At 54.9% G+C, this 25,786-nt stretch overlaps 1 protein-coding gene across 2 annotated transcripts in view; it reads right to left on the reverse strand.

Annotated features, from left to right (window-relative positions):
* FAM171B (family with sequence similarity 171 member B) overlaps positions 1-25,058 on the reverse strand; it is a 62,027-nt gene extending 36,969 nt beyond the window's left edge. Inside the window, exon 1 of one of the 2 annotated variants that reach the window (XM_072811461.1) lies at positions 24,842-25,058. In XM_072811461.1, the coding sequence (XP_072667562.1) occupies positions 24,842-25,058 (217 nt within the window). Of the gene's footprint in view, positions 1-22,556; positions 22,573-24,841 lie in introns of those variants that run through there. The other variant, XM_072811462.1, reaches the window with a different exon arrangement.
* Between the last annotated feature and the right edge of the window lie 728 nt (positions 25,059-25,786).

The following is a 25,786-nucleotide window of genomic DNA, read 5'->3' on the forward strand; positions in this document are numbered from 1 at the left end:
TCCCGAGTGCGGCCCTGCGGGGCACCAGCGGGGCACCTGCGGGGACATGCAGGGCACCTGCAGGGCACCTGCGGAGCACCTGTAGGGGACCAGGGGGCACCTGCAGAGCACCTGCGGGGACCAGCGGGGCACCTGCAGAGCACCTGCAGGCTGCCGTGCACCCAGCTGCCCCCCCGGAGCACCTGTCTCTGCCGCCGCCCAGGGCTGCGGGGAGGAGCGTGCACGCAGGCCGGGCCCCAGTAGGGGACCACCCGCTCCAGGGCCACCATCACCCCGGGGCGGCCCCGGCACGGCCTGACACAGGAGGCACCAAACACCAGGATCTGGGCCCTCAGGTCCCGAAGTGCTCCCCGGGCCCCAACAGGCCCTCACGTCTCATGCAGGCACCACAGTGGCATCCGCGGACCTGGCGCGGCCCGGGACCCGGAAGGTGCACGGTGCTCCCCTCCAGTCACAGGCAGGACATCACCGGGCGCGGGGGGCAGCGACTGCCCGACACCAAGCACAGGCGTGAAAACGGAGGAGCCCCGGGTCACTGTGCGGAGCCCCCGGGTCACGGCGGGAGGCACGAACGAGTCACACGGGGGCTCTGAAGGCACGCCCTCCTACAAAGGGCCCGCTCCCTGAGTTGTCTTAGTCTCAACACTCCCAGAAACCCCTGGTTTTCAAAACACAAGGGTGGCAAAGCCCCCGTGTCCACTTGCCCCCCCTCCCTGAGCGCGTGGCTGTCGGAACGGACATTGGGTGAAATAGTAAACGAGCAGCCCGCGAAGCCTCAGCAGGGTCGGCCTTCCCAGGACCCCACTCCCCGGGCCTAGGGCAGCGGCTCGCAACCTGGGTAAACATGAAATCATCTGGGGAAACCTTTGCTAGAGCCCAGCCCCTACCCCGGTCCAATTAAGTCAGAATCAGCGCAGATGGGGTCCGGGGAATCACATTTTTTAAAAGGTCCCAGATGATGCTAATTCACAGTCAAGCTGCGAACCACTGACCCAGGATTAAAAAAGCAAGCACGTCCCAGGGGGAGAGGGAGACGACCTAAGGCCATCCTCTTTGGCTCCACTGTCCTGTGTCTTTTAATATAAAAGGATTTAAATTACTTATGTTGGGGCAGCCCGCGTGGCTCAGAGGTTTGGCGTCTGCCTTCAGCCCAGGGCGTGACCCCAGGGTCCCGGGATCGAGTCCGCTGTTGGGCTCCCCGCAGGGAGCCTGCTTCTCCCTCTGCCTGTGTCTCTGCCTCTCTCTCTGTGTCTCGTGAATAAAATAAATCTTTAAAAGACAATCAAAAACTGAAATGTGTAGTTTTTGTAATTAGAATAATTTATTAGGGGATCCCTGGGTGGCTCAGTGGTTTAGCGCTGTCTTCAGCCCAGGGCCTGATCCTGGAGACCTGGGCTTGAGTCCCACGTCGGGCTCCCTGCATGGAGCCTGCTTCTCCCTCTGCCTGTGTCTCTGCCTCTCTCTCTCTCTCTGCATCTCTATGAATAAATAAATAAAATCTTTAAAAAAAATTTTTTTAAATTACTTATGTTGGACGGCAGTGGGCTCGGTGGCGGTCCCCCCTTTGCTGGCCCCACAGGCGCGAGCACCCCAGGGAATCAGAGACGCAGGACCCGGGCACGAAAGAGCCCCCACCTCAGGCTGCATCTCCTGATAGTCGTTGCCACTGGGTCTGTCTGCGTCCTGCTATTTAAAAGGGGTTGAAAAAAATAAAAAATAAAAATAAATAAATAAAAGGGTTTGGCTTCACTCAATATTTTTTAGTAGTTTTTATTTTCTAACATATATAGAAAATTTAGAAAATAGAGGGAAAAAATAGAAGAAAAATAAAAGCTATTTCCTAATTCAATGTCTCAGAAGTAACTCGGATTCCATGTGGTCCTTTGTTATTTTTTTTTTGGTTGTTTTTTTTTTTTATAAATTTATTTGTTATTGGTGTTCAATTTGCCAACATGTGAGACATGTGGTCCTTTGGAAAGCATACTGGGAAAAGGAATAGATTCACCAAACTAAGATTTTGTTGCGTGTACGTGTCACTACGTATATGGTGATGCAAGCGTGACGTTAGGCGGGAAGGAAGGTCAGCAAACTGATACTGGCCCCATCACCCGGGTCGGGGGTCAGGGGTCAGGGCAGCAACAGGACGCGCTCGCTCGCATTGCAGGTGGGAGAGAAGCGGCCGACGGAGCCAGTCACGAGCTGCGTGAGACCACGGGTCCGTGGTATTAAATACTCGTGAAAACTGCCACATTTTATTACTGAAGAACCTTCTCTGGTTCTTGGACTGTTCGTTGGACCTTCTCCCATTAGCGTTCGCTCAGTCGCTTCTATTTCTCACGTTTGCCAACGATGCTCTACTTAGAAACCCAGGCACCTGCACGCTCCTCTGAAATCTCGACTATTTCCTTGGGAGGAGAAATAACAGGTCAAGAGTATAAACGGTTGAAAGCTTCTCGACTTGAGTCACTGAAACGCCTTCCAGAAAGCGATTCCGGTTTATACGGTGAACGGGGCAGCCACGGCGGGCAGGTGAGCAGGTGTGCCCCCACCTGCCCAGGGAGCTCGCGCGGGAAAAACCAACCTTCAGCAAAGCTCCCAAATCATCCCAGTTTCCCTTAAACAACCTTCAGCAAAGCTCCCAAATCATCCCAGTTTCCCTTAAACAACCTTCAGCAAAGCTCCCAAATCATCCCAGTTTCCCTTAAACAACCTTCAGCAAAGCTCCCAAATCATCCCAGTTTCCCTTAAACAACCTTCAGCAAAGCTCCCAAATCATCCCAGTTTCCCTTAAACAACCTTCAGCAAAGCTCCCAAATCATCCCAGTTTCCCTTCAACCAACCTTCAGCAAAGCTCCCAAATCATCCCAGTTTCCCTTCAACCAACCTTCAGCAAAGCTCCCAAATCATCCCAGTTTCCCTTCAACCAACCTTCAGCAAAGCTCCCAAATCATCCCAGTTTCCCTTAAACAACCTTCAGCAAAGCTCCCAAATCATCCCAGTTTCCCTTAAACAACCTTCAGCAAAGCTCCCACGTCATCCCGATTTCCTTCCTGCTCCCGCAGATTCCCGACTCACGCGCTGCCCCGTCCGGCCCACGTCGCAGGCGGGAGGGCCCCGGGGAGGCCACCAGGCCCCGCAGCGGCCCGACCTCGCCCTCTCCTCCCGGGGCCCTCCTGGCAGCGAGGGGCCCGGAGCGGCCGCAGCCCCTGCCCGCCCGGCCCAGGCGGCCCTCCCGGGCTCCGAGGCCAGCCTTCCGCAGCCGCGACCCGCATCTGCCCCACGCTTCTCGCCCCCCGTGGTGGACGCAGCCTCCGTCCTGCAGCCACACCTGAGGGGGTCAGGGGCCCAAGCCGCAGGACACGCAGCCGCCGCGGGCCGGGGAAGTGTAAGCACCACCAGCCTCTCATTAAGTTATGGGGCGGGGGGACGGTGAAAAAGCAGCAGGAAATGGGGCGATGGAAAGCTTCTAGAAGACCTACCGTATGGGACGATGCGCAGGCAGCAGGGCCCGTAGGAGAGGAAGGTCCGCGGGTGGTGCTGCCATGGTTCCCAGACGTCAGGGATCGATTCCTTCACTCGAGGAAGCCTCCCCTGAGCACAGGTCACTGATCTGACCTTTCTGGGGATTCTCTTCTTTTACTCTAAGACGCTTACAAGAAGTCTGTTTGTGGGAAACTAAACCGCCTCAAATAAGATATTTTCACGTGAAAGGCAAATTATATAAACATGATGGAATAGAGTAAGTGATACCGGCCAAAGAGTCTTAGAGCAGATTTTGATGAATGATCCACACTTGTGAGTTGCCAATTAGAAAAAAAGACTTCGTTTGTCTTTATCGCTGCTGTTCGGCAGGGGGACGTATCACACATTTTAACCTCCACTTAACGGATCTGGAACGACGTGGGTAGAAAAGGAAGCCCAGTGCAAAGAAGAGACTTCCCGTGTTCAATAAACTGAGCAAAACACAGTCGGCACTGGGCGCCGGCGGGACTGCCCCATTCTGAGCTTCTTGTCTCTCTCGACTCATCTCAAGTCCCACAAACCCATTTAAAGTATTATTACTCTTCCCATTTTAAGAATGAGGAGACCGGATTTTTAAAAAAGGAAACTGGGGGTTCCTGGGGGGCTCAGCGGTTTAGCACCTGCCTTTGGCCCAGGGCGTGATCCTGGAGTCCCGGGATCGAGTCCCGCGTCGGGCTCCCTGCATGGGGCCTGCTTCTCCCTCTGCCTGTGTCTCTGCCTCTCTCTCTATGTCTATCATGAATAAATAAATAAATCTTTAAAAAAATATAAAATAAAATAAAATAATAAAATAAAATAAAATAAAATAAAATAAAATAAATAAAATAAAATAAAATAAAATAAATAAAATAAAATAAATAAAATAAAATAAAATAAAATAAAATAAAATAAAATAAAATAAAATAAAATAAATAAAAGAAACTACCCAACCCTTCATGGTGAGAAAGTAGTGAAGACACTGTGGGGCTCATTAAAGATATTATCCTTTCTCAAGCAGAAAGTTGAGGCGTCCAAGAGGTGATATCAGCCATCATGGAAGATTCCAGAACATTAGATGAGCTCATTTGGCCTTCTCTTCCCTACCTCAAGCCATGCCAAAGCCGTACAGAGGAAGATTGATGACCAAACTCGGCACACTGCTTTTTGCCACCCCCAAATCTGAATACACGTTTCCCCGAAGAAGCTACATAACCCAATTTCTGAAGCAGTCAGCGCTAAAAACAAAGCGTACATGCAAGAATAAAAGGGATAGCCTCACTCCTAGGACTGGCTGCTCGGTAACCAGGGTAACAGGTAGACACGACAAGAATTAAATAAACATGCTTAATCGACATCCGGCTCTACGGCCTTAGAACCATAAAACGGGTTCGAACCTCCTTTGACCCATGAATCCCCGACAACCTGCTCACTGCTCTCCTCTCCATGGGGCAACCACTCAGCGTCAAACATCAGTCGCCAGGCGGGTCCCCTGGGCTCACAGCGCCTGCAGCAGCCACCCAGGCAGGTGGCCTGGGCTTACAGGGCCTCCAATAGCCACCCAGGCAGGTCCCCTGGGCTCATAGGGCCTCCAATAGCCACCCAGGAGGGTCCCCTGAGCTCACAGGGCCTCCAGCAGCCACCCACGCAGGTCCCCTGGACTCACAGCACCTGCAGCAGCCACCCAGGCAGGTGGCCTGGGGTTGCAGGGTCTACAGCAGCTGCCAGTCGGGTCCCTGGGACTCATAGGGCCTCCAGCAGCCACACAGGCAGGTGGCCTGAGCTCATAGGGCCTCCAATAGCCACCCAGGAGGGTCCCCTGAGCTCACAGGGCCTCCAGCAGCTGCTAGGCAGGTCACCTGGGCTCACAGGGCCTCCAGCAGCCACCAGGCAGGTCCTCTGGACTCACAGCACCTGCAGCAGCCACCCAGACGGGTCCCCTGGGCTCACAGTGCCTGCAACAGCCACCCAGGCGGGTCCCCTGGGCTCACAGCACTTGCAGCAGCTGCCCAGGCAGGTCCCCTGGGCTCACAGCGCCTGCAGCAGCCACCAGGCAGGTGCCCTGGACTCACAGCACCTGCAGCAGCCACCAGATGGGTCCCCTGGGCTCACAGCACTTGCAGCAGCCGCCCAGGCAGGTCCCCTGGGCTCACAGTGCCTGCAGCAGCCACCCAGGCGGGTCCCCTGGGCTCACAGGGCCTCTAGCAGCCACCAGGCGGGAGGTCTGGGCCACCAGACGGGTCCCCTGGGCTCACAGGGCCTCCAGCAGCCACCCGGGTGGCAGAAATCCCAGGAGGCCAGCTCTGACCCTCAGGTCCCCATCACCTCTGCTGAGAGCTCGCTCCCCAGGCTCTGAGCTCAGGTCTCAGCTGGAAAAACTCTCTAAAAGTTCAGCCTCCGGCTCTGCCGGGAAACCTGTACCTGCCAGCCAGGCTGTCCCTACTGGTCAGCAAAGGAGCCCGCACTCGGTCCTTTGTTTCCGAGGTGAACTGGTAGTGTCCCCCCGACACCCCGCACGCCCCGTCAGCCTCAGCAGACCCGGAGCACAGCATCGCCCACAGTAGAATGATTCGCTGACATCCTTCTAGGATAGTCCTGCGGCGTCCTTCACACCTGTATTACATCGGCAAGGACCATTTTCTTTCTTTTTTTTTTAGGACCATTTTCATCTTAAAAGCTTTGAAAGCAGTATTACTGTATAAATAAATAATTCAGGAGAAAAGAACACGTATTTAAACCAATCTGATGCATCCAATACAAATTCCTGTACATCCTGCATTAAAGTATAGCTACTTTTTAAATGTTCTAATAGTTCTTGAAGCCCACAGTGAACTAAAAACAGAATAAAGAATGTAATGTGTACAGGTATTGAAGGACATTTGAAAAATTGATATTATTTCGTCTATGTCTATACCTCACTCCTTACACAAAAATAAATTCCAGATGGATTAAACACTTAAATAAGAACAGGAAAACTTTTAGAATTAAACTCAGAGGGTTTTTAAAATAACATTAGATTAGGGAAAGAACTCGTAAACTGGATACATAAATGCGACGAATAAAAAATTTCGCTACGTCAAAATATCGAAAATTTTCCACAAAAAGACTCTAAAGACTCTAAAAAAATATTGGTAAAAGACAAGCCAGACACTGGGGAAAGGAATCTGCAAAAAATATAAACTACAAAGATTGCTGTTCTAAAGATATGGGAAAAGTACAAAATCTAAGAAAGAAAAGGGAGAAAAAGAAAGAAAAGAAAAAAGAAAAGAAAAGAAAAGAAAAGAAAAGAAAAGAAAAGAAAAGAAAAGGGAGAAAAACAGACCATGCCTACAGAAAAGACATCTCACAGAGAAGAAAAGTAGAAGAAAAATTTGGAAAAAAAAAAATGTTAGGCGCCTATATCCTCAGGAAAATGCAAACCCTACAGCTACGTTCGAGAAGCACTTGGACAGACCTGGAAACAGGGAAAGTGCACGCCCATCCCATGTGGCGATTCGATTTCTCTGCACGAAGAACATATAAATTCTTGGACTCGTGTGCAAGCAGACACCCGCTAGCCTGAGCCCCGTGCGCTGCAGAGACAGCCTCGCCGGGCGCCAGCGTGCCCTTCTGCTACCGCCAGGTACCGCGCAGCAGGTAAGCCGGCCTAATGGTGTTCATGTGCCGACAAGTCCCCCAACCTGCCGTCACATGAAAAAGAAAAAATCAAACTGCAAAAGATACGTATGTACCTACGCCTGTTACGGTTTTCTGAACAAACAGATGGACACTTCAGGATAATTGTGATAGGACATATAAGACCTGATCATAATTCTGGATAATGTGGATAAAAGGAGGAAAGTGGGGCTTGATGCACCCTCCATTTCTATTCCTTAGAGAGGGAGAGGAAAATCCGAAGCAAGTGCAGCCCAAGGCTAATACCCGGTGAGCTGGGAGGGGAGCGGGACGTGCATCCTACACGACGGCGCGGCCGCGTCTGAAATGGTCCGTGATTAAGATGAAAGTGTCTTAAACCAAAGCGGAAGCAGGAGAACCTATTCGTACCGTGAAGATGCGAGTCACTTCAAAGGCACCAACCCCGGGATCCCTGGGTGGCACAGCGGTTTGGCGCCTGCCTTTGGCCCGGGGCGTGATCCTGGAGACCTGGGATCGAATCCCACGTCGGGCTCCCGGTGTATGGAGCCTGCTTCTCCCTCTGCCTGTGTCTCTGCCTCTCTGTCTCTCTCTGTGTGACTATCATGAATAAATAAATAAAATCTTTAAAAAAAAATAAAGTCTTTAAAAAAAAAAAAAAAAGGCACCAACCCCAAATCCTAGGCTGTGTGTCCCGCCCCGGGTTCCACGAGCCGAGCCTCCTCGCAGGTGCACGGGGGACGGCGGCCACACCTGCCCGGGCCCGTCTCCGGGGACCCCACACCGGGGCCGGGGCCACCGCGAAGGAGCCCGCGTCCTCCCCTCCGGGCCCAGCCCCTCCAGGGTCCCGGGGGCGCCTTGCGCTGCGCTGCACATGGGGCCCGGCCCGGAGCAGCACCTGCTGCGCAGCCTGGGGGCCTCGGGGGGCCGGGGAGAGCCCGTCGCTGCCCCCCCGCCTCGGGCTGCACCGCATTCAGGCTCCGGGCGTCCCGGACCCAGGAACACCTCGTGTAAAGGCCCATTCGCGCCTGCGGCGGAGCCCGCGAGGCTGGCCCAGGCCGCCAGGCCGAGGGGGGTCCCAGCTGCCAGCCGGCGCCGCCACTCCCGCCCGCCACTGCTGCCCACGGAGGACGGAGGACGCGATGCCCACCTGCTCGCCCCTGTCGGCCCTTGTCCTCCCAACCGCCCGCGGCCGGCGTCGCCGAGGTCTGCACACGGGCCGCCCGTGGCCAGGAGTCTTGGCAAGGCCCCGCAGCGCTCCACCTGCCCTACCTGGCCCAGGGCTCCCCGGGCCCCCACCGGCCAACGGGCGCGGCGAGGACTGCGGAGACTCGCTCCTGGCGTGCGCTGTGCAGCTCCGGCCCAGGGCCCCCGGGGCTCACGGGTGAGCGGCTGCCTTCGCGACCCCGGGGTCCTGGGTTCGAGTCCCGCATCGGGCTCCCCGCGTGCAGCCCGCTTCGCCCTCTGCCTGGGTCTCTGCCTCTCTCTCTGGGTCTCTCATGAAAGAATAAATAAACTGTTTAAAATAAAATAAAATAAAATTCTAGTCCAATCTTTCATCCCATCTTTTAAGGATAGATGCTTAAATGTGTTTTATTCGGGAATGTGGCTGACAGCAGAAGATTCTGAACCTGTGCCGTGCAACTGCCCTACCAACTCCAGAATTCAGTCAGCCTCGGGTTTCACAGAATGCGATCCTCTAAAACCAATCAATAGGTTAATCAATCAGCTGCTTCCATTAGGATTAGGATGTGAATGACCCTCTGTGCTGTGGAGGAGCACCTGGCCTGGGGAGTACCTGGCCGGGGGAGTACCTAGCTGGGGGAGTACCTGACCTGAGGAGTACCTGGCTGGAGGAATACCTGGCCTGGGGAGTACCTGGCCGGGGGAGTACCTGGCTGGGGGAGCACCTGGCTGGAGGAGCACCTGGCTGGAGGAGTACCTGGCTGGAGGAGTACCTCACCGGAAGAGCACCTGGCCGGAGGAGCATCTGGCCGGAGGAGTACCTAGCCTGACAAGTACCTGGTTGGTGGAGTACCTAGCCTGAGAGTACCTGGCCTGAGGAGTGCCTGGCTGGGGGAGCACCTGGCCGGAGGAGTACCTGGCCGGAGGAGTACCTGGCCTGACAAGTACCTGGTTGGTAGAGTACCTAGCCTGAGAGTACCTGGCCTGAGGAGTGCCTGGCCGGGGGAGCACCTGGCCGGAGGAGTACCTGGCCGGGGAGTACCTGGCCAGGGGAGCACCTGGCGCTACTAGAGGAAACACGATTTACGCCTCCTCTCTATAATCAAAAATACATAAGATTTCGCCTGCCTCGCAGCAGAGGCCTTTTCTGAGGAGAACGTTCGCGGACACCGTTCGACCAGACAAACACTCCTCCCCGACACCCGCAAAACATTCTCGCTCCTTCCATAGAGAAAAAACACTATCCAGTGAATACAAAGTTTTCCGAAGAACCAGAGCCAGTATCATCGGCCTGTTGCACCTGAGCATATTCTCACTCAGGCTAAGATCTCTGGATGGGAAAAAATAATAATAAAGACTAGTGTGTGAGTTCAGTCTTTTTTTTTTTTTTTTTTTTTATGATAGGCACACAGTGAGAGTGAGAGAGAGAGAGAGAGAGAGAGAGAGAGAGGCAGAGACACAGGCAGAGGGAGAAGCAGGCTCCATGCACCGGGAGCCCGACGTGGGATTCGATCCCGGGTCTCCAGGATCGCGCCCCGGGCCAAAGGCAGGCGCCAAACCGCTGCGCCACCCAGGGATCCCGTGAGTTCAGTCTTAAAAGCCAGTTTGTCTTCTCAGCGGAACGGCGACAATTCGGAGCTCGCGGCTGAACCGCTCGCCAGGCTTTGCCCACTTGCTCGAGGACCTTCAGGGGACACTTGTCGCTCGGCTGGTGTAACGGGAAAGCGGTGACCTTACCCCACGGTAGGCTGCAGGACTTCCCATGACAGAAACACTTAGGCGCGTGGAGAGCCGGACTGACCAAGGAACACGAAAGCCCATCCTGCCTCGGTCGCTAGGCGGGTCGTGAGGGCGGCAGGTCACCGTCCCCGTGGAGCTGCGCCCACGGGAGCACAAACGACAGCAGGCACCCCGGCGGCCCGGCGCTGCCGCTACGAGAAGCGTCCTCCGGGAATCACGCTGCCGGACGGGCACCCGCGGGCCTCCAGGAACGTCGCACGTGTCACCAGATACTTGGCAACAGCTCTGCGGGCGCACCTGCGGCCCGGGCCACGCACACGGCATCCCCCGACAGGGGGACGCGAGGCCACACGCACCCTCTGCCCCAACCAGGGACGCGGGGCCCGGGCGCAGACCCACCCTGCCCCAGCCTCATCACCCCCCGGTCCCAAGGCCGCCCCACCGGCTCTCCGTGCCCGGGATTTTCCAGGGCAGCCCCCCTCCCACCCTCCAGCCGTGAACTAATGTTCAGCTCATCACCCGGCTCTTTAGTGCCGACAAGCGGGTTTGGTGTCGGGCCCTCTGGGACAGACGGCTTCCGCTGGAGGGTCTTCGAGGCCACAATCACTGAGGGCTCTTGTTTGCCAGGGCGACTTAGAAACCTGTTTATCATCAGTGGCCGCGGGGCAGTATTTTGAGGAGATGAGAAGGTCCCTTCTGCAAACCAGCTCCTGAGCGAGGGACGCGAAGGTGGGAAGAGGAACTGGGGCGGGAGTGAGAGGCATGAGAGTCTCATCATGGTGCAAACTGTGACAAAACAAAGTGTGAGAGACAAAAAAAAAAAGAAAAAAAAAAGTAAAAATGGAAGGAAACAGAAATATAGGGCAGGACAGGCCGGCCTCTATAGAGGGCCCAGGTGTAAGCAATCCACTTCGGTAGGTCAGTAGCTTGACTGCGCGACAGCTCTCCATCCTAAAGCATCACAGCATTTCTCAATTCATCCGCTTCAAATTCATTTTAATACCATCAGCATTTATCCCAAACTCCTAAGTCTAAGAACAAACACACACACACATATATATATATATATATATATATTTTTTTTTTTTTAACAACCATACGTTTTGGGAGTGCCGACTACGTGTCGAGCCCTGTGATGGGCATGAGGAGTAGATACACGAATAACGAAAGATACTCGGATTTCCTTCGATGCTCCTGTCAATAGGTACAGTCAAAATGACACTATGGATCAACACACTTTCCCTGAGCGCTTCCTGAGCACGAGGATTCCGGGGCAGGAAATGGTGAATGCACACATCTGTGCCCAAAGGGAGTTCAGAAGCTCAAGAGAAGGACAAAATAAGCGCACCGGGAACAAGGACAGACTAAAGCACCAGGTTATCAAATACTGTGTCTCCAAATAGAGGCCCGAAGTGATCTAGAAGGAGAAAAATAAGCACGGCCTGGAAGCTCTGTGGAGCAAGTGGAGCTCAGCCAGCTGGGCCTGGGGGTAGTTAGAGGTGACAGAGGGAGGCAGGACAGTGCCCCTGGGGAGAGAGATGCCAACACATTTAACATCTGCGTGGAGCTGGGACTCAGGGCAGGAAACAACATTCGGGGCCTGCTCTGGCTTCTTGGTGATCAGAAACCCAACCAGAGCCTGCTGAGGCAAAAATGGGAATTTATCAACTTACACAGGGAAAGGCAGTGCAAGCCAAACACGAGGGTAACAGCTCTGTGGCCAGGCGCGGGGAACGCCTGGACCCGGGAGCTCCACCTCCGTGTACGGCTTCTCGTCTCCGTGCACACGGCGAGGCGCAAGGCTGACGAGAACGCTTAGGCCTCACGTCTTCTCATGCCCACCACCAAACGTGGACGGATGCGGGCAGCGGAAGAAACGGGAAGAGATGTGCCAGAGAATTCTACGTTATGACCTCGCCGAAGTTACTTGTAAACAATCGACTCTGGCTGGAAAGACATGACCAAAGAACAAAATGAACTGGAAGCCTCGCAGAACGTATTCCGGGGAGTCACGGACGACAATGCTACCTTCCCGCGAGGCACAGGCGTAGCACAACGAGGTGCACCTGTAGTGTAAATAGAGCGTTACCTGCACAGATGTAACAAGCCAACCACACAGAGCCCTTAAAACTTTGCCACATACGGTCTATAAGATTCACTCATTCGTTACTTGAAGCCCTACCGTCTCCTCGTTAATTTTTATACAGTTCACTAAAAAGTCGTTACCTATTTTACCATTTCCGAAGGATTACTGCTTGTCCAGTGACCTACATGTTGAGAGAGGCAGGCTGACACTTGCAGGGATCAAAAGTCAAGAGCCACACGGCTACACTTTTTTATTTTATTTTATTTTACTTTATTTATTTATTTATTTATATGGCTACGGTTTAATTGGCTCCTCAACACCAAGTGTGTGCACGTGCATGTGGGTGCGTGTGCGTGTGTGCGCGCGCGCGCAGAGATAAAGAAAATTGTAACAGAGATAAAGCAAATACGACAAAATTTTGACAACCGGTGCATGGTGGTGAAGGATACGCAGATATTCATCCTACTATTTCAATTCTTCAGTACATTTCAAAATATTCATTACAAAAAGTTGGAGGGAAGTGGAAGCCTGTCAGAAGACTTCACATTTGCATGACAATACAATGAAAAGCTTAAGAAAGCAAAGCTGCAGGAAGAGGCCCAGCAGTAAGGGATGGTCTGAGTGAGAGGGAGGAAAAGAAGAGGGAGACCTAATGAGTCACTACTACAGACCCAACATATGGGGGGGGGCGGTGGCGCGGGGCAGAGCAAGCGGCTGTGAACAAAACGGAAGCAATGGATATTAAAGACACTGTGGTGCGTACTTGAAAGACCTCACGGAGTGACAGGTGAGTGTAAGGGGGGGATGCCAGCTTCTCCAGGTCAGGTGATTACAAAAAGGACCGAAGAGATTCAATGGGCGCCATGGGGGTGGGAGGGTGGATCTGCTGGGTTAAGACCATGTCTTCCATTTAGTAGATTTATAAGTTGCCTCTTCCATGTAAATATAGTTCACATTCTGAATGGCGAGGCATGTGGCACGATGGGTAAACGAGAGCCCCGAGAGACAACACACCACACAAGAGCCCCGGGAGGCAGGCAGGCTGGGGCTCTAGCCCAAGGGAGAACAGCCACGGGAGGCCCATATGCTCTCCCTGGTGAGCCACCTGTTTCAGCGTCTCAATTCCCCCAGCCTGGAAGAGTGACAAAATTTCAGGAGCTTAAAAAAAAAAAAAAAAAATTAAGAAACTGCATTACAGAAGGCTTCAGTGGTAAGAGCAAATTTCAACGATATCCACAAAAATACATCAGTGCCTATAGCTTAAGTCACGGCGAGGCCCTTCCTCCTGCTTCGGTAGACTTCAGCTAAATGGCCTCTTGCTACGAGCACATCTCTAGATTAACCTTAACGGAGAAAAACTCCCTGAACACATAAAATTCCTATCTATTAGGGTTTCATAAACTTTCTAATTTAGCAAGACAACAAGCAGCGGCTTCGTGTAATTACATTTTGTAAAAGTCTCAGTTTGGATGGTCAACCATCGTTAACAAGATATGGGTTAAGTCGCTTTTTTTGGTGGGGTGTGGAAATGGAATTTGGGGCCACTGGAGGGGGAAGAAGAGGAGCCAGGGTGTCTTCATGACAGATTTGGGGAATGGCCACCAGGTTGGCACAGATGGGAAAGAAAGACGTTATAGGAGGCGTCAAGACACATCGGGCCTGGGACGCCTGGGCGGTGCAGCGGTTTGGCGTCTGCCTTCGGCTCAGGGCGTGACCCCAGGGTCCCGGGATCGAGTCCCACGTCGGGCTCCCTGCATGGAGCCTGCTTCTCCCTCTGCCTGTGTCTCTGCCCCTCTCTCTCTCTCTCTCTCTCTCTGTGTGTGTGTCTCTTATGAATAAATAAATTAAAAATCTTAAAAGAAAAAAAAAAGACACATCTGGCCTGCACTCTGTTCATATTGAGGACGGACATATTAAGAAAACAGCACAATTTGGCCAAGGTGGTGACACGCCATCTGTTTTAATGGCAAAGTATTTGTGCTATCAACATAAATGCAAAAAGTACTGATTCCTAGGTCACGGCAAATCTACACTGGAAGAAACGGGCTTAGGCTTGAATTCTGAATTCCATTCCTCTATTTAAGAGACAAGAGTGTGTCATCAGTCCGGTGTCTTCAAGAAATTCATGCACACTGTGGAAGAACCTGCCTTATTTTTTTTCTCTTTTCTAAAAAAAAATCTCGAAATGATGAGTCATAAAAGCAGGAAATAAAATTCCAGAGAATACCAAAGATAAAAGGGAACAGAAAGAAAAAAAAAAAAAAGGAACAGAATTACATTGTTATCACAGAAAGAAATGGGGAAAAAAAAAATCTAAATCAGATGTAAGAAAATCATCTCCTTCATTTGCCTTTTTACATCACTTTGAAACGCACTTGCAGAGTGCTTTCTTCCAGGAAACAGACCAAACGATTTCCCCTAAACCTGTGTCTCCGCGGTATCCTCTCCACGCCTGCAACACAGCACTTACCACGCTCTATTCTCATCTACGGTCTCTTGATCTAGTCCCCACTGGGTGTCCTGTGCAATCAGTGGTGAGGGAGCACCTGGCTAATAGTAGGTACTTGGTGAGCTTTATTTTTTTTAAAAAAAAAGGATGAATGAAATCAGTCACTGTAGGAATCCCATATATTACCTCTGGCCCCATATATAAACCAATATACATTGTACTGAATTGGAGTACACACGTTTCCTTTTCCCATATATATACTTTCCAAAGAGGCACTCTCCTGATCCCAAACGTGTAAACCTTGGCCAGTTCTTTCCAAAAGCCCTACAGCCTCTTCCCTATATGATGCCCTTTCCCTTTATATCCTCTGTAGAGAAGCTACCTCAAGCATGGGAATGAAAGAAGGAATCTAATTAAATATTTCTCTACATGGGGTCATCCGCTTATTCCATAAATATTTACGCGGGACTACAACCCCAACCAAAACAATTATTGCACCTGGTCTCATCCGGCTTCTAATCTGGGGAAGGCAGATACGGAAATCCGGGGTGGGTGCCTGGCTACAAATCAACCGCCTACATTGAACAAGCTTACGAGAGCACATCACCGAGGAACCCAGCTCAGTTTGGAAAGTCTAAGGAAACCTGTTTAGAAGAAGTAGCATTTAAGCTGACATCTGGACTTTGGGTGAATTAGTCAGGTGAACCCCGAGCGTGTGTGTGTGTGTGTGTGTCAGAGGCCCCGAGGTCTCACTCAAGGGGCGGAGAACTACAGCTGAGACTGGAATAGTAAATCCTGCAAAGCTTCGTAGGGCACGTCCAGACCTTTGACTTGGTTCTCAATGTCCTGGGAAGCTTGATCAGATTTGTATTTAAAAATAAAACGACCCCTACGGGGTGGGGAGCAGATGATCCCCGTGGTTGCTCTGGGGAACGTGGATTTAGAGCATCAAGAATGGACACTGGAAGGCCATCCGTATGCCGATCTGAACTACGGCTGAAGAATAAACGGAAGCGGGGCAGGGGCAGGGGCAGTGAGGACGGGGAACGCGACCAGGGGAGGAGGACTCGGAGACAGGCGGCGTCTGGTGACAGGCAGATGAAGGGGGACGTGCAGGCGACGGCAGGAGGGTACCCCGGCTCCCTCGCGGCCCAGCGAGGCGCTGCATTGGTTTTTAATAACAAGAAGCAAGGAGGGAAGGTTGAAGAATGTGGTCAAAGTTAAAAACTCCCACTTCTAAGAAACATAAATTCCAAGGGATTATAATTAAAGAAAAGAATAAAAGAGGAGATTTTTCTATTCTGGAAGGTGTGGGGGGAAAATGCAAGTGTCTAGTTTTAGACGCGCTTACACGGAAACACCTGTGATATACCCACAGAAAGGTCAAAATAAGTGGCCGATATATACGGGGTGAGCTCTGGGGAGTCTCAGCACGGAGATGGCACCTAAAGCAACGTAAGGGGTGAGACCACCTTGTGAGACGGGAGTGAGAAGACCGTGAGAAAGCGTTAAATGAAATGAAACCATGAACTATCTTTTCCTATTGTTGTGTCTTGGGATGTAAAGATATTTTAGCGACCTATATATTGCGGCATCAAACACTTCATGATTGCGATATTAGTCCTCGAGCATTAGTTCTTAAAAACAGCATAATTCTTGCCTAGCAAATCAGCCAAAGCCATAGACGTGATGCTGTATTACCGGTAGGAGACGCCGGCGGAGGGAAGGGCAGTGCATGGGTCAGTACATCTTCGTCCGCCTCCGTCAGGCCGACCTTTAAGCTGCTGGATCCGTGATGCCCCCCCTGCCCCCCCACCCCCCAGCAGCCCCTGCAGAGCTCCGGACCCTGAGCCGGTCCTTACGTCCACGGAGCGGAGCGGTCACAGGGAGACCTGCGTTGGCCAGCGGTGCCTATTTCTTTTTTGCAACACATGCTGCTGTCCCTTTGGAACATCAGAATGTGTTGAAACACAAATCTCTCCAACCGGATTTTCAAATGGAAGGAAAAAATTCTGCGATATAAAGTCGTCCCTCAAAACAAACTCCGCACTCTGCTGACCCACTCTCCGCAGCATCTAAACTTGCCCAATGTAACCAGTTATTCGTGAAAACCAGGGGAGGCATGCATCAAAAAGGGTGAGTAGGAAAACCAGACAGGTTTCCGCGGGTTTACAAACACTATTAACTCAGAAAGCCCAGAGCAGCTCTGGGAACGGAAGCAGCAAGTCCAACTGCCGGCGGACTTAAGGCATTATAAGCCGAAATGACTATTTTGACCCCAAAGGTGTTTAAAGACCAAAGATTAATACATGGTTTTTTTTTGGTGGGTGGGGAAAGGCTTAGGATTTTATAAATGCCTTCTTGGGGAATTACGAACCACCAGGGTAGGTCCTCCTCTGCTAAAACTGATTGAGGTTTAGAATCAGGCCTAGAGGGATTAGATGACTCACAGAATCATCAGAGCCCTTATTAAGACTATTGACTTAATCTCAGTGACCCCATCCCTCAGTGGAAAGGCTAAAAGCCAAGATGCAGAGGGTTTCGGGGCTGACAGGCAAAGACTCGTGAGCGGAGGACTTTTTCGGGTATAAGGCATCCCACCAGTTAGTTGACCATACAATGGAACGTGGACATAAAGCAACGCGGAGCCGTGCGACTCAGCCCAAGGTGTCTGCTGCGCATGGGTGGCCGTTCCCCAAATGGGACGGAGAAGCCAAGGGATGAAAGGGGACTGCCCAAGGCACGTGCATCCGAAGGCACCAGCTGTTTTAAGGGGTAAGGCCTCCCGGCAGGACCAGTCACGCTGCTGTCCCACTCACGAACCGGACCGGGTGCGGAGGGCAGTGAGCCCCCCCCACCCCCCGTACACCCAGGAGGAGGGACAGCCACAGCCCGTGAGCACCTTCCACTCCCCGGACCCTCCCTCGTTCTCGTCCCGGGGAGTCAGACCACTCCAGACTCCTTTCTCTGCAGACCCCAGGTTCACACCCCGCACTCACCCAAGCTCGGGCAATCACGACCCCTTCCCTGGTGGAAAGACAGTGGCCCGGAAGCAGCTGTAAACCACACGTTCTCTTGATTCTCCTCACTCAACTCACAAACGTGAATCCGTTGACGGGGAAAGTTTAGCGGATTTAAAAATCACTCATCTTGGTCATATTTTTCAAGGAAATCATCAAATTATCCTTGCTTATCAGCCTTATCAGACTCTGTACCTGCCGGGGGGCACCTCGACGTCTGTTCTAGCTCCCATCATATAGACGTGGGTGGCCGTTCCATCCCCACCGGGCAAAGCACTGGGGGCCCGGTCATCTCTACCTCGTCCTAGTTCCAAGAGCAGAGGATTTCAAAAGGGCTTATTATAATCTGCAGAGTGAAAAATTCGTATTCTTAACTATCACATATATATTTTTTAAGATGTTATTTATTTACGCATGAGAGACACCGAGAGAGGGGCAGAGACACAGGCAGAGGGAGAAGCAAGCCCAATGCAGGACTAAATCCCAGGACCCCAGGGTCACGGCCTGAGCTGAAGGCGGCACTAAACCGCTGGGCCACCCGGGGATCCCCTACTATCACATATTTTAATTGATATTAAACACTGCTCCACTCTAAATAGCACTGGAAGTTCAGATTAGCTGCTTCATACCTTAGTATTAAACAATTTTCTTAAAAAATAAATAAATAAATAAATAAATAAAATAATTTTCTTGCTCGTGATTATGAATGAGAGTTAAACTGATTAATTTGGGGAGTAGTAAATCATAGCTTTGCTGCTCAAAGTCCAAAAACTAATAGCACAAGTACATTAGAAATTATACTCTGACAAGTACTTATTTTATGAAGAGACGTCTCTAAATGCAAATATCTGGAACACACCAATTCATTTAAATACAGAAAACAGATAGATATTTTGCAGTATGTTCAAAGTGTTGAAGAAATAGAACCCCCTTAACGATACTGAGCATATTTTGACAACTTAATTTCTATCATTTCCAAAAACAGGAGAGCAAGCAAGGGTGGAACAGGTCACAGGATCCAGTTAGCCGGCGATTCCAAGACACCTGCGACTTCTCATCAACTCCCAGGCATAGTTAGTCCATCAGGAAAAACAAACCGTCCACGCGTCCATCCTGCTTCTGTGTCTGTTATAGAGCAGCGGACGAGGTGGGTGGGAATAAAACCACGGATGCTGGATGTATTTTATCTCAGAAAATCCAAAGGATATGGAATTCGACAACATCCCCGGAGTACTTGCCCCAGGGATAAGCCAGGGCCCTCACGGCGGGAGCTCCGCGTTGAGTCTGGGCATTTCCCCCAGCTTCCAGCTAACTGGTCCCCTAAAGCCAGCGAGCATTCAGCTCCACACACACGAACTGGTATTGCCGTCGCTGAGTAAGCGAGTCCTAAAGGTCGGCAGAGCTAACAAGTCAATGAAAACGACGTCGTTCTTGATTCCTATTTCTTTACTGAACGGAAGCAAACCTGAACCAAGTGCAATAACTGATTGTGCTAATGCATACTGGCCTCTCAATTATTTTGGTTAGAAAAGCTCCTTCGGAAAAGAAGTACACGAGACAGAAATCAAGTTCTCGCTCCCACAGATTTAAGATTTCATAAGTTAAGATTTCATAAATTAAGATTTAAATCTTAATCTGTTTAAGACATAGAATCTTAACATGGAGATCTCTATTTAAGGTTTTTGTATTTATTTATTTGACAGAGAGCGCGAGCACAGCAGCAAGGGGAGCAGTAGGTGCAGAGGGAGGGGAGGCAGGCCCCCCCCCACCCCGAGCAGGGCGCATGATGCGGGACTGGACCTCAGGGCCCAGGATCCTGCCCTGAGCACTGCAATGCTACCAGGCCTCAGCAAGCCTGGGCGTGGGTGCAGCGGGACACACCGGGCCCGGGACACTCTGGTTGCCTGGATCCCAGCGGCATGAGACATGGTGGCAGGGACACAAAGCGATTACCTCATCCTGACACAGGTGACCCGATGTGGAAGGAATCCCCTCCCGGGAATCACAGGGCGCCCAGGAGCTCCGCAGGCCTGGGACCTGGGACCTGGGACGCCGAGGCACGGGGATGCTGCTCACGGGGCTATTGCTCGCAGGGTGCTGCCTTCAAGAGGCATCTCCCACGCTCTTTGAAGCCCACAGCAGCCCTGAGAGCTTCCGATGCACTGCCATCAACACCTAGCTTTCAAAGTTCCAGAATTTTCCAGGTAAATACTATGAGGCATACCTCTCCCCGAGCTGATGGAAAGCACCGTACCCACTTCCCAGCCAAGGCCACTGGGTGCAAAGGAAATTAAGACGCATGACACTAAGCCACAGGGATGGGCATGACAGGGCAGCTGACCCAGTTCGCCGGTTGCTGGAGGAGAACCCAGGTCAGTACTCTAAAGGAGCAGCCAGGTCAGTACTCTGGAGGAGCACCCAGGTCAGTACTCTAAAGGAGCACCCAGGTCAGTACTCTGGAGGAGAACCCAGGTCAGTACTCTGGAGTAGCACCCAGGTCAGTACTCTGGAGTAGCACCCAGGTCAGTACTCTGGAGGTGCACCCAGGTCAGTATTCTGAGGTAGCACCCAGGTCAGTAACCTGAAGTAGCACCCAGGTCAGTACTCTGGAGGAGAACCCAGGTCAATACTCTGAAGGAGCACCCAGGTCAGTACTCTGAAGTAGCACCCAGGTCAGTCCTCTGGAGGAGAACCCAGGTCAGTACTCTGAAGGAGCACCCAGGTCAGTCCTCTGGAGGAGCACCCAGGTCAGTACTCTGGAGGTGCACTCAGGTCAGTACTCTGAGGTAGCACCAAGGTCAGTACTCTGAAGTAGCACCCAGGTCAGTACTCTGGAGGAGCACCCAGGTCAGTACTCTGGAGGTGCACCCAGGTCAGTACTCTGAAGTAGCACCCAGGTCAGTACTCTGGAGCAGCACCCAGGTCAGTACTCTGAAGTAGCACCCAGGTCAGTACTCTGGAGCAGCACCCAGGTCAGTACTCTGAAGTAGCACCCAGGTCAGTCCTCTGGAGGAGCACCCAGGTAAGTACTCTGAAGGAGCACCCAGGTCAGTCCTTTGGAGGAGCACCCAGGTAAGTACTCTGAAGGTGCACTCAGGTCAGTACTCTGAGGTAGGACCCAGGTCAGTACTCTGAGGTAGCACCCAGGTCAGTACTCTGAAGGAGCACCCAGGTCAGTACTCTGGAGGTGCACCCAGGTCAGTACTCTGAAGCAGCACCCAGGTCAGTCCTCTGGAGGAGCACCCAGGTCAGTACTCTGAAGGAGAACCCAGGTCAGTACACTCAACTGCAGGCGAGCTAGAGCTTTGTTCCAAAAACCCTATTGGGTCGTTCCTCCTCGGCCACATTAGAAACATTACAAAACCTGCACCGACGCAAACTGAGCTCCAATTCAGCACAGAGGCACGTGCTTCGCAGCCAGTAGCCAAGAGCAAGCAAGAGCTCCCTTGGGTCGCTAAGGTCCTGGAAGGAGCCGGGATTGCCCCGCCCGGGGTGATTAGGGGAATTCGAGCAGTAGCTGTGTCTCGCTGCAGGCCAGGGCTGGCCGGGGAAGGAGGCCGGCGGGGACCTTCTACGGCCACTTGCAGGGGGTGGTCACGGAGCCGATCCGCGTGCCAAAAACACAAAGTAGTACAGTTAGGGTGCGTCCACCTCAAGGCTGTCAGTCCTCCCCACCCCGGCCCCCCAGAGCCCGCAGTGGGTCTGGCTGCACGTGCGGGGAGACAGCGGCGCGGGGGCTCCCAGGCGGCGCTTCTAAAGGCTCCTCTACTGACCGGTACATCCGACGGTCTCCAGACCCGAAAGGCCACAACACGGTCAGTGAAGCGTACGAACGTTTCACACCACGCATCTCTGTCTCACCAGAAGCTTCTTCTGCATGCAGAAGACCTTCACAAAGGTTCGAGGAGGTGCCCCGTGTCTGTGCCTCACGCGGAGAATCGGAAACGGGGCTCGTGATTTTCTCCAGCTCCCCTCGCCCCCCAGCAGGCCGCCCGCCTCAGGGGCCGTCGGAGCGGGCAGGATACGGTTTCCAGCTACCGCCGGCGCCCAACTTAATTCTGCCCCCTGGTCTCTCGGTATTTATTTCTAACAAACGCTGGTGCCGGTGGGGAAACCCGAGCTGCCACGTGCAGCGGCGGAGCCACCGGGCGGCCCCCAGCCCTGGTCCCTGCGCCCACCGCTCTGCAAAGACGGCGTCGTACAAGGTAATGAGAAAACAGACAATTTTTTTAACCCGCTGATTATTGTAATCCCATATTCAACTCCTTCACCCCCACCTCTAACTGCTCAGCAACACGGACATAGAGCACAGGAACCTTGAGACTGCGGGAACCCAGGATACGCAGCCCCGTCAACGCTCAGCTCCTCCACGACGCCCCGACGAGGCTCACACACCGGTCACTTTTCTGAGTTTTGCCCGTGACAAGGCCCGTCGTTCTTCACGTAACACGTCCAGAGAATCAGAAGCACCAAACGGAGTCGAGGAGTTAACTCAAGTCCCTGCCAGGTATTTGGAGGTGTATTAATACCTCCTGGGTCAGAAGAGGATTGGAAGTGCCCTCGGGTGAAGACTGGCGACAGGCCGCGCTCAGAGGAGGATAAACACGAAAGTAGCTAAAGATCTAAACCTCTTTTTTTTTTTTTTTTTAATTTTTTTTTTTAATTTTTATTTATTTATGATAGTCACAGAGAGAAAGAGAGAGAGAGAGGCAGAGGGAGAAGCAGGCTCCATGCACCGGGAGCCCGACGTGGGATTCGATCCCGGGTCTCCAGGATCGCGCCCTGGGCCAAAGGCAGGCGCCAAACCGCTGCGCCACCCAGGGATCCCTGTCTAACATTTCTTTACTTTTACATCATCCCCCGCTGACCCCCGGGACGGAATTTCACAAGCTACCCCAGCAGCACACACTTGATGCCGGCAGCTGTGCGCGTTCACTTTACTCACTTGTTCAGCCGACTGAGCCGAGCCTCGGCGCAACCCGCGCTCTTCCAAGTACTTGGAACATGGATAACCGGACGGACCGTGAGCAGGGCGCGGGCCCGAGGGCTCCCGACGTTCCGGGAGGAGGAGGCGGGCCCGCAGGACAGGCTGCAGGTAGCCAGGGCCCCGGGGAAGAAGCCACGCAAAGGGGTAGCGGTGCTGCTCAGGAAGGGCGACTTCGCCACAGTGACAGCCAGCACGCCCGGGACGTCAAGCCTCGGAATTCCAGAGAAAATGGCAGGTGCAAAGGCCCCGCTCGCAAATGGACCACACGGAGCCCGTGTGCTGTGGCTGTTCCGGACTGAGACCGGGTCAGAGACGGAGGGGGGTGCACAGGGAGGGTCTACGCCTCGGGGCCTGGCATCTGGTGTGAAGGGAAAGGGCAGCCCCTGGAGGGCCGTGAGTGATCCTATGTCCTGTTTCTCAAAAGGTCACCAGCCGTGAGGGAACCACAGGACAAAGGTTGCAGAGGGACATCTTCACTCGTCTATTGCTTGTATCTCCCTATAGGACTCATCGATGGACACCGCAGGGACCAGAACCCCAATCAACTGAACGGCTCCCTTGTCTGCCCCTGGCTCTGGGGAGTTTGTGGTTCAGGGAAGAGCCCAAGTCACAGTAGGTCACTCCGCAGGCCCTAATGGGATCTACTAGAGAGTGATCCCTTTATCCGGGTTGAGCTAATACATAAATAAGACAAACATTGGGACAAACATTGGGACGCCCCGGTGGCTCGGCGGTTGAGCGTCTGTCTGCCTTGGGCCCAGGGCGTGACCCTGGAGACCCAGAATCGGGGTCCTGCACTGGGCTCCCTGCATGGAGCCTGCTTCTCCCTCTGCTTGTGTCTCTGCCTCTCTCTCTCTGCCTCTTTCATGAATAAATAAATCTTTAAAAAATAAAAATAAAAATAAGACAAACACTGCCAGGCTGTGGAACAAGGACGGTTTCCAGAGACATTTTCACAGGTGTCCTCATCTGCAGCTCGGTGCCACAGTTCTCCCGCCGTCGCAGTTTTTCATGACCCGCATCTGCACACAGACCCGCGGGGTCAGACCCGGGGTCACGGATTACGGTTCCTGGGGGAGGCCGGGTCAACACGGGGTCGCTCAGGGGTGCGGGTGCCTGGCCGGGGCGCCCCACGCTGGGGCTGGGCCTCCTGAGCATGCTCTGGGGTCCTGGGGTCCTGGGATCCGGGCGGGAGACCCCTGGGGGGCTACGGGCCTGCAGCGCGCGGGCGGGCGGGCTGGGTCACCTGGGGGGGGGGTGCTGAGCTCTACCCTGCAGGCGGACGGGGGGGGGGGGGCTGAGCTCAACCCTGCAGGGGGACGGGGGGGGGCTGAGCTCGACCCTGCAGGCGGACGGGGGGGGGGGGGGGGGGGGGTGGAGCTGAGCTCGACCCTGCAGGGGGACTGGGGGGGGCTGAGCTCGACCCTGCAGGGGGACGGGGGGGGGGCTGAGCTCGACCCTGCAGGGGGACGGGGGGGGGGGCGGGTGGTGGAGCTGAGCTCGACCCTGCAGGGGGACTGGGGGGGGGCTGAGCTCGACCCTGCAGGGGGACGGGGGGGGGGGGGCTGAGCTCGACCCTGCAGGGGGACTGGGGGGGGGGCTGAGCTCGACCCTGCAGGGGGACGGGGGGGGCTGAGCTCGACCCTGCAGGGGGACGGGGGGGGGGGTGCTGAGCTCGACCCCGCAGGCGGACGGGCGGACTCCACCCCCTCCGGCCCACTAGCAGCACCTTGCGCAGGACCAGGCAGCAGGATGTTTGCACAAGAAGAAAGGTGGGAGCGCGGGTCGCGGTGCGGGAGCCGGGGCGCAGCGGCCCAGCCTGCCGGAGCCCTGATGCTCGCTCTTCGTCCTCCCCCCGCGGGCAGGCGGCCTGGGCGGGCCCCCTGCTGCCCCGCAGCCCGCCCCCGCCCCAGAGCCCCGGCACCTGCGCGCTCGGCGCCGCCAGCAGGGGACCAGCAGGGGACGGCCGCGGGGTCCCGACGGCGCTGAGGGACGCGGCCTCGCCCCCGCCCCGCCCCGCCCCGCCCCGCCCTCCATCTCCCGGGCTGTTCCATCGTGTCTCTCGGCGGGTCGGTGGAAGGAGGCCTGCGGGCCGACGTGCAGCCTCCCGGGAGGGGCGGGGGGCGCGGGGGCCCCGGCAGGTGGGCGCGCACCGGGCGGGGCGGGGCGAGGCGAGGCGGGCCGGGCTCCCTCCCTCCCCCTCCCCCTCCCCCTCCCCCTCCCCCTCCCCCGGCGGCACCTACCTGCGGCGGGCGCGGTGGGCGAGGGCGCCGGGGGCCCCGGCCCGTCCCGCGCGGCCTCCTCCCGCTGCCGCTGCCGCTGCCGCTGCTGCTGGATGAGGCTCAGGTCGGAGCGGCCGAGCTCGGCGCGGGCGGCCGCGGGGACCAGGCGCGCGCTCAGCAGCACCGCGGCCAGGCCCAGCAGCACCGCCCCGGGCACGCGCCGGCCGAGCCCCGCCATGGCCGACAGCCCGCGGGCCGCGGGGGCATATTGCGGGCTCCGGCGGCGGGGCCCGGGCTGCGCGCTCCCGCTCCCGCCCCCGCTCCCGCCCCCGCTCCCGCCCCCGCTCCCGGCCCCGCTCCCGGCCCCGCTCCCGCTCCCCGGCTGCCTAGCTCCCTCGCGCTCGCGCTCGTGCAGTCTGCGGCACCCAGCCTCGCTGGGAGGAGGAGGAGGGGCGGGAGGAGGGGCGAGGAGGGCGGCGAGGGCGGGGAGGGGACGGGAGGAGGGAGGGAGGGAGGGAGGGAGGGGAGGGGAGAAGACAGGCGAGGGATGGAGGACAGGGTCTGCAGGAGGAGGGAGGGGTCCGGGGAGGAGGGGGCGGGGCTTGTGGGAGGAGGGGAGGGGTCCACGGGAGGGGGGGAGGGGAGGGCGGGCGCTGGAGGAGAGGGTCTGCAGGAAGAGGGAGGGGCCCGCGGGAGGAGGGGCGGGGCTTGTGGGAGGAGGGGCGGGGCCCGCGGGAGGAGGGGAGGGGTCCACGGGAGGAGGGGAGGGGAGGGCGGGCGCTGGAGGAGAGGGTCTGCAGGAAGAGGGAGGGGCCCGCGGGAGGAGGGGCGGGGCTTGCGGGAGGAGGGGCGGGGCCGCGGGGGAGGGGAGGGGTCGGGTTCGCAGCGCGGCCCCGGGGTGCGCGGATGGGGCGGGGCGGGGCGCTGCCCGGAGGGTGGCAGAGAAGGGAGAGCCCCGGGGGAGGG

Source organism: Canis lupus, chromosome 34, assembly GCF_048164855.1.
Source record: "Canis lupus baileyi chromosome 34, mCanLup2.hap1, whole genome shotgun sequence".
NCBI lineage: Eukaryota > Metazoa > Chordata > Mammalia > Carnivora > Canidae > Canis > Canis lupus.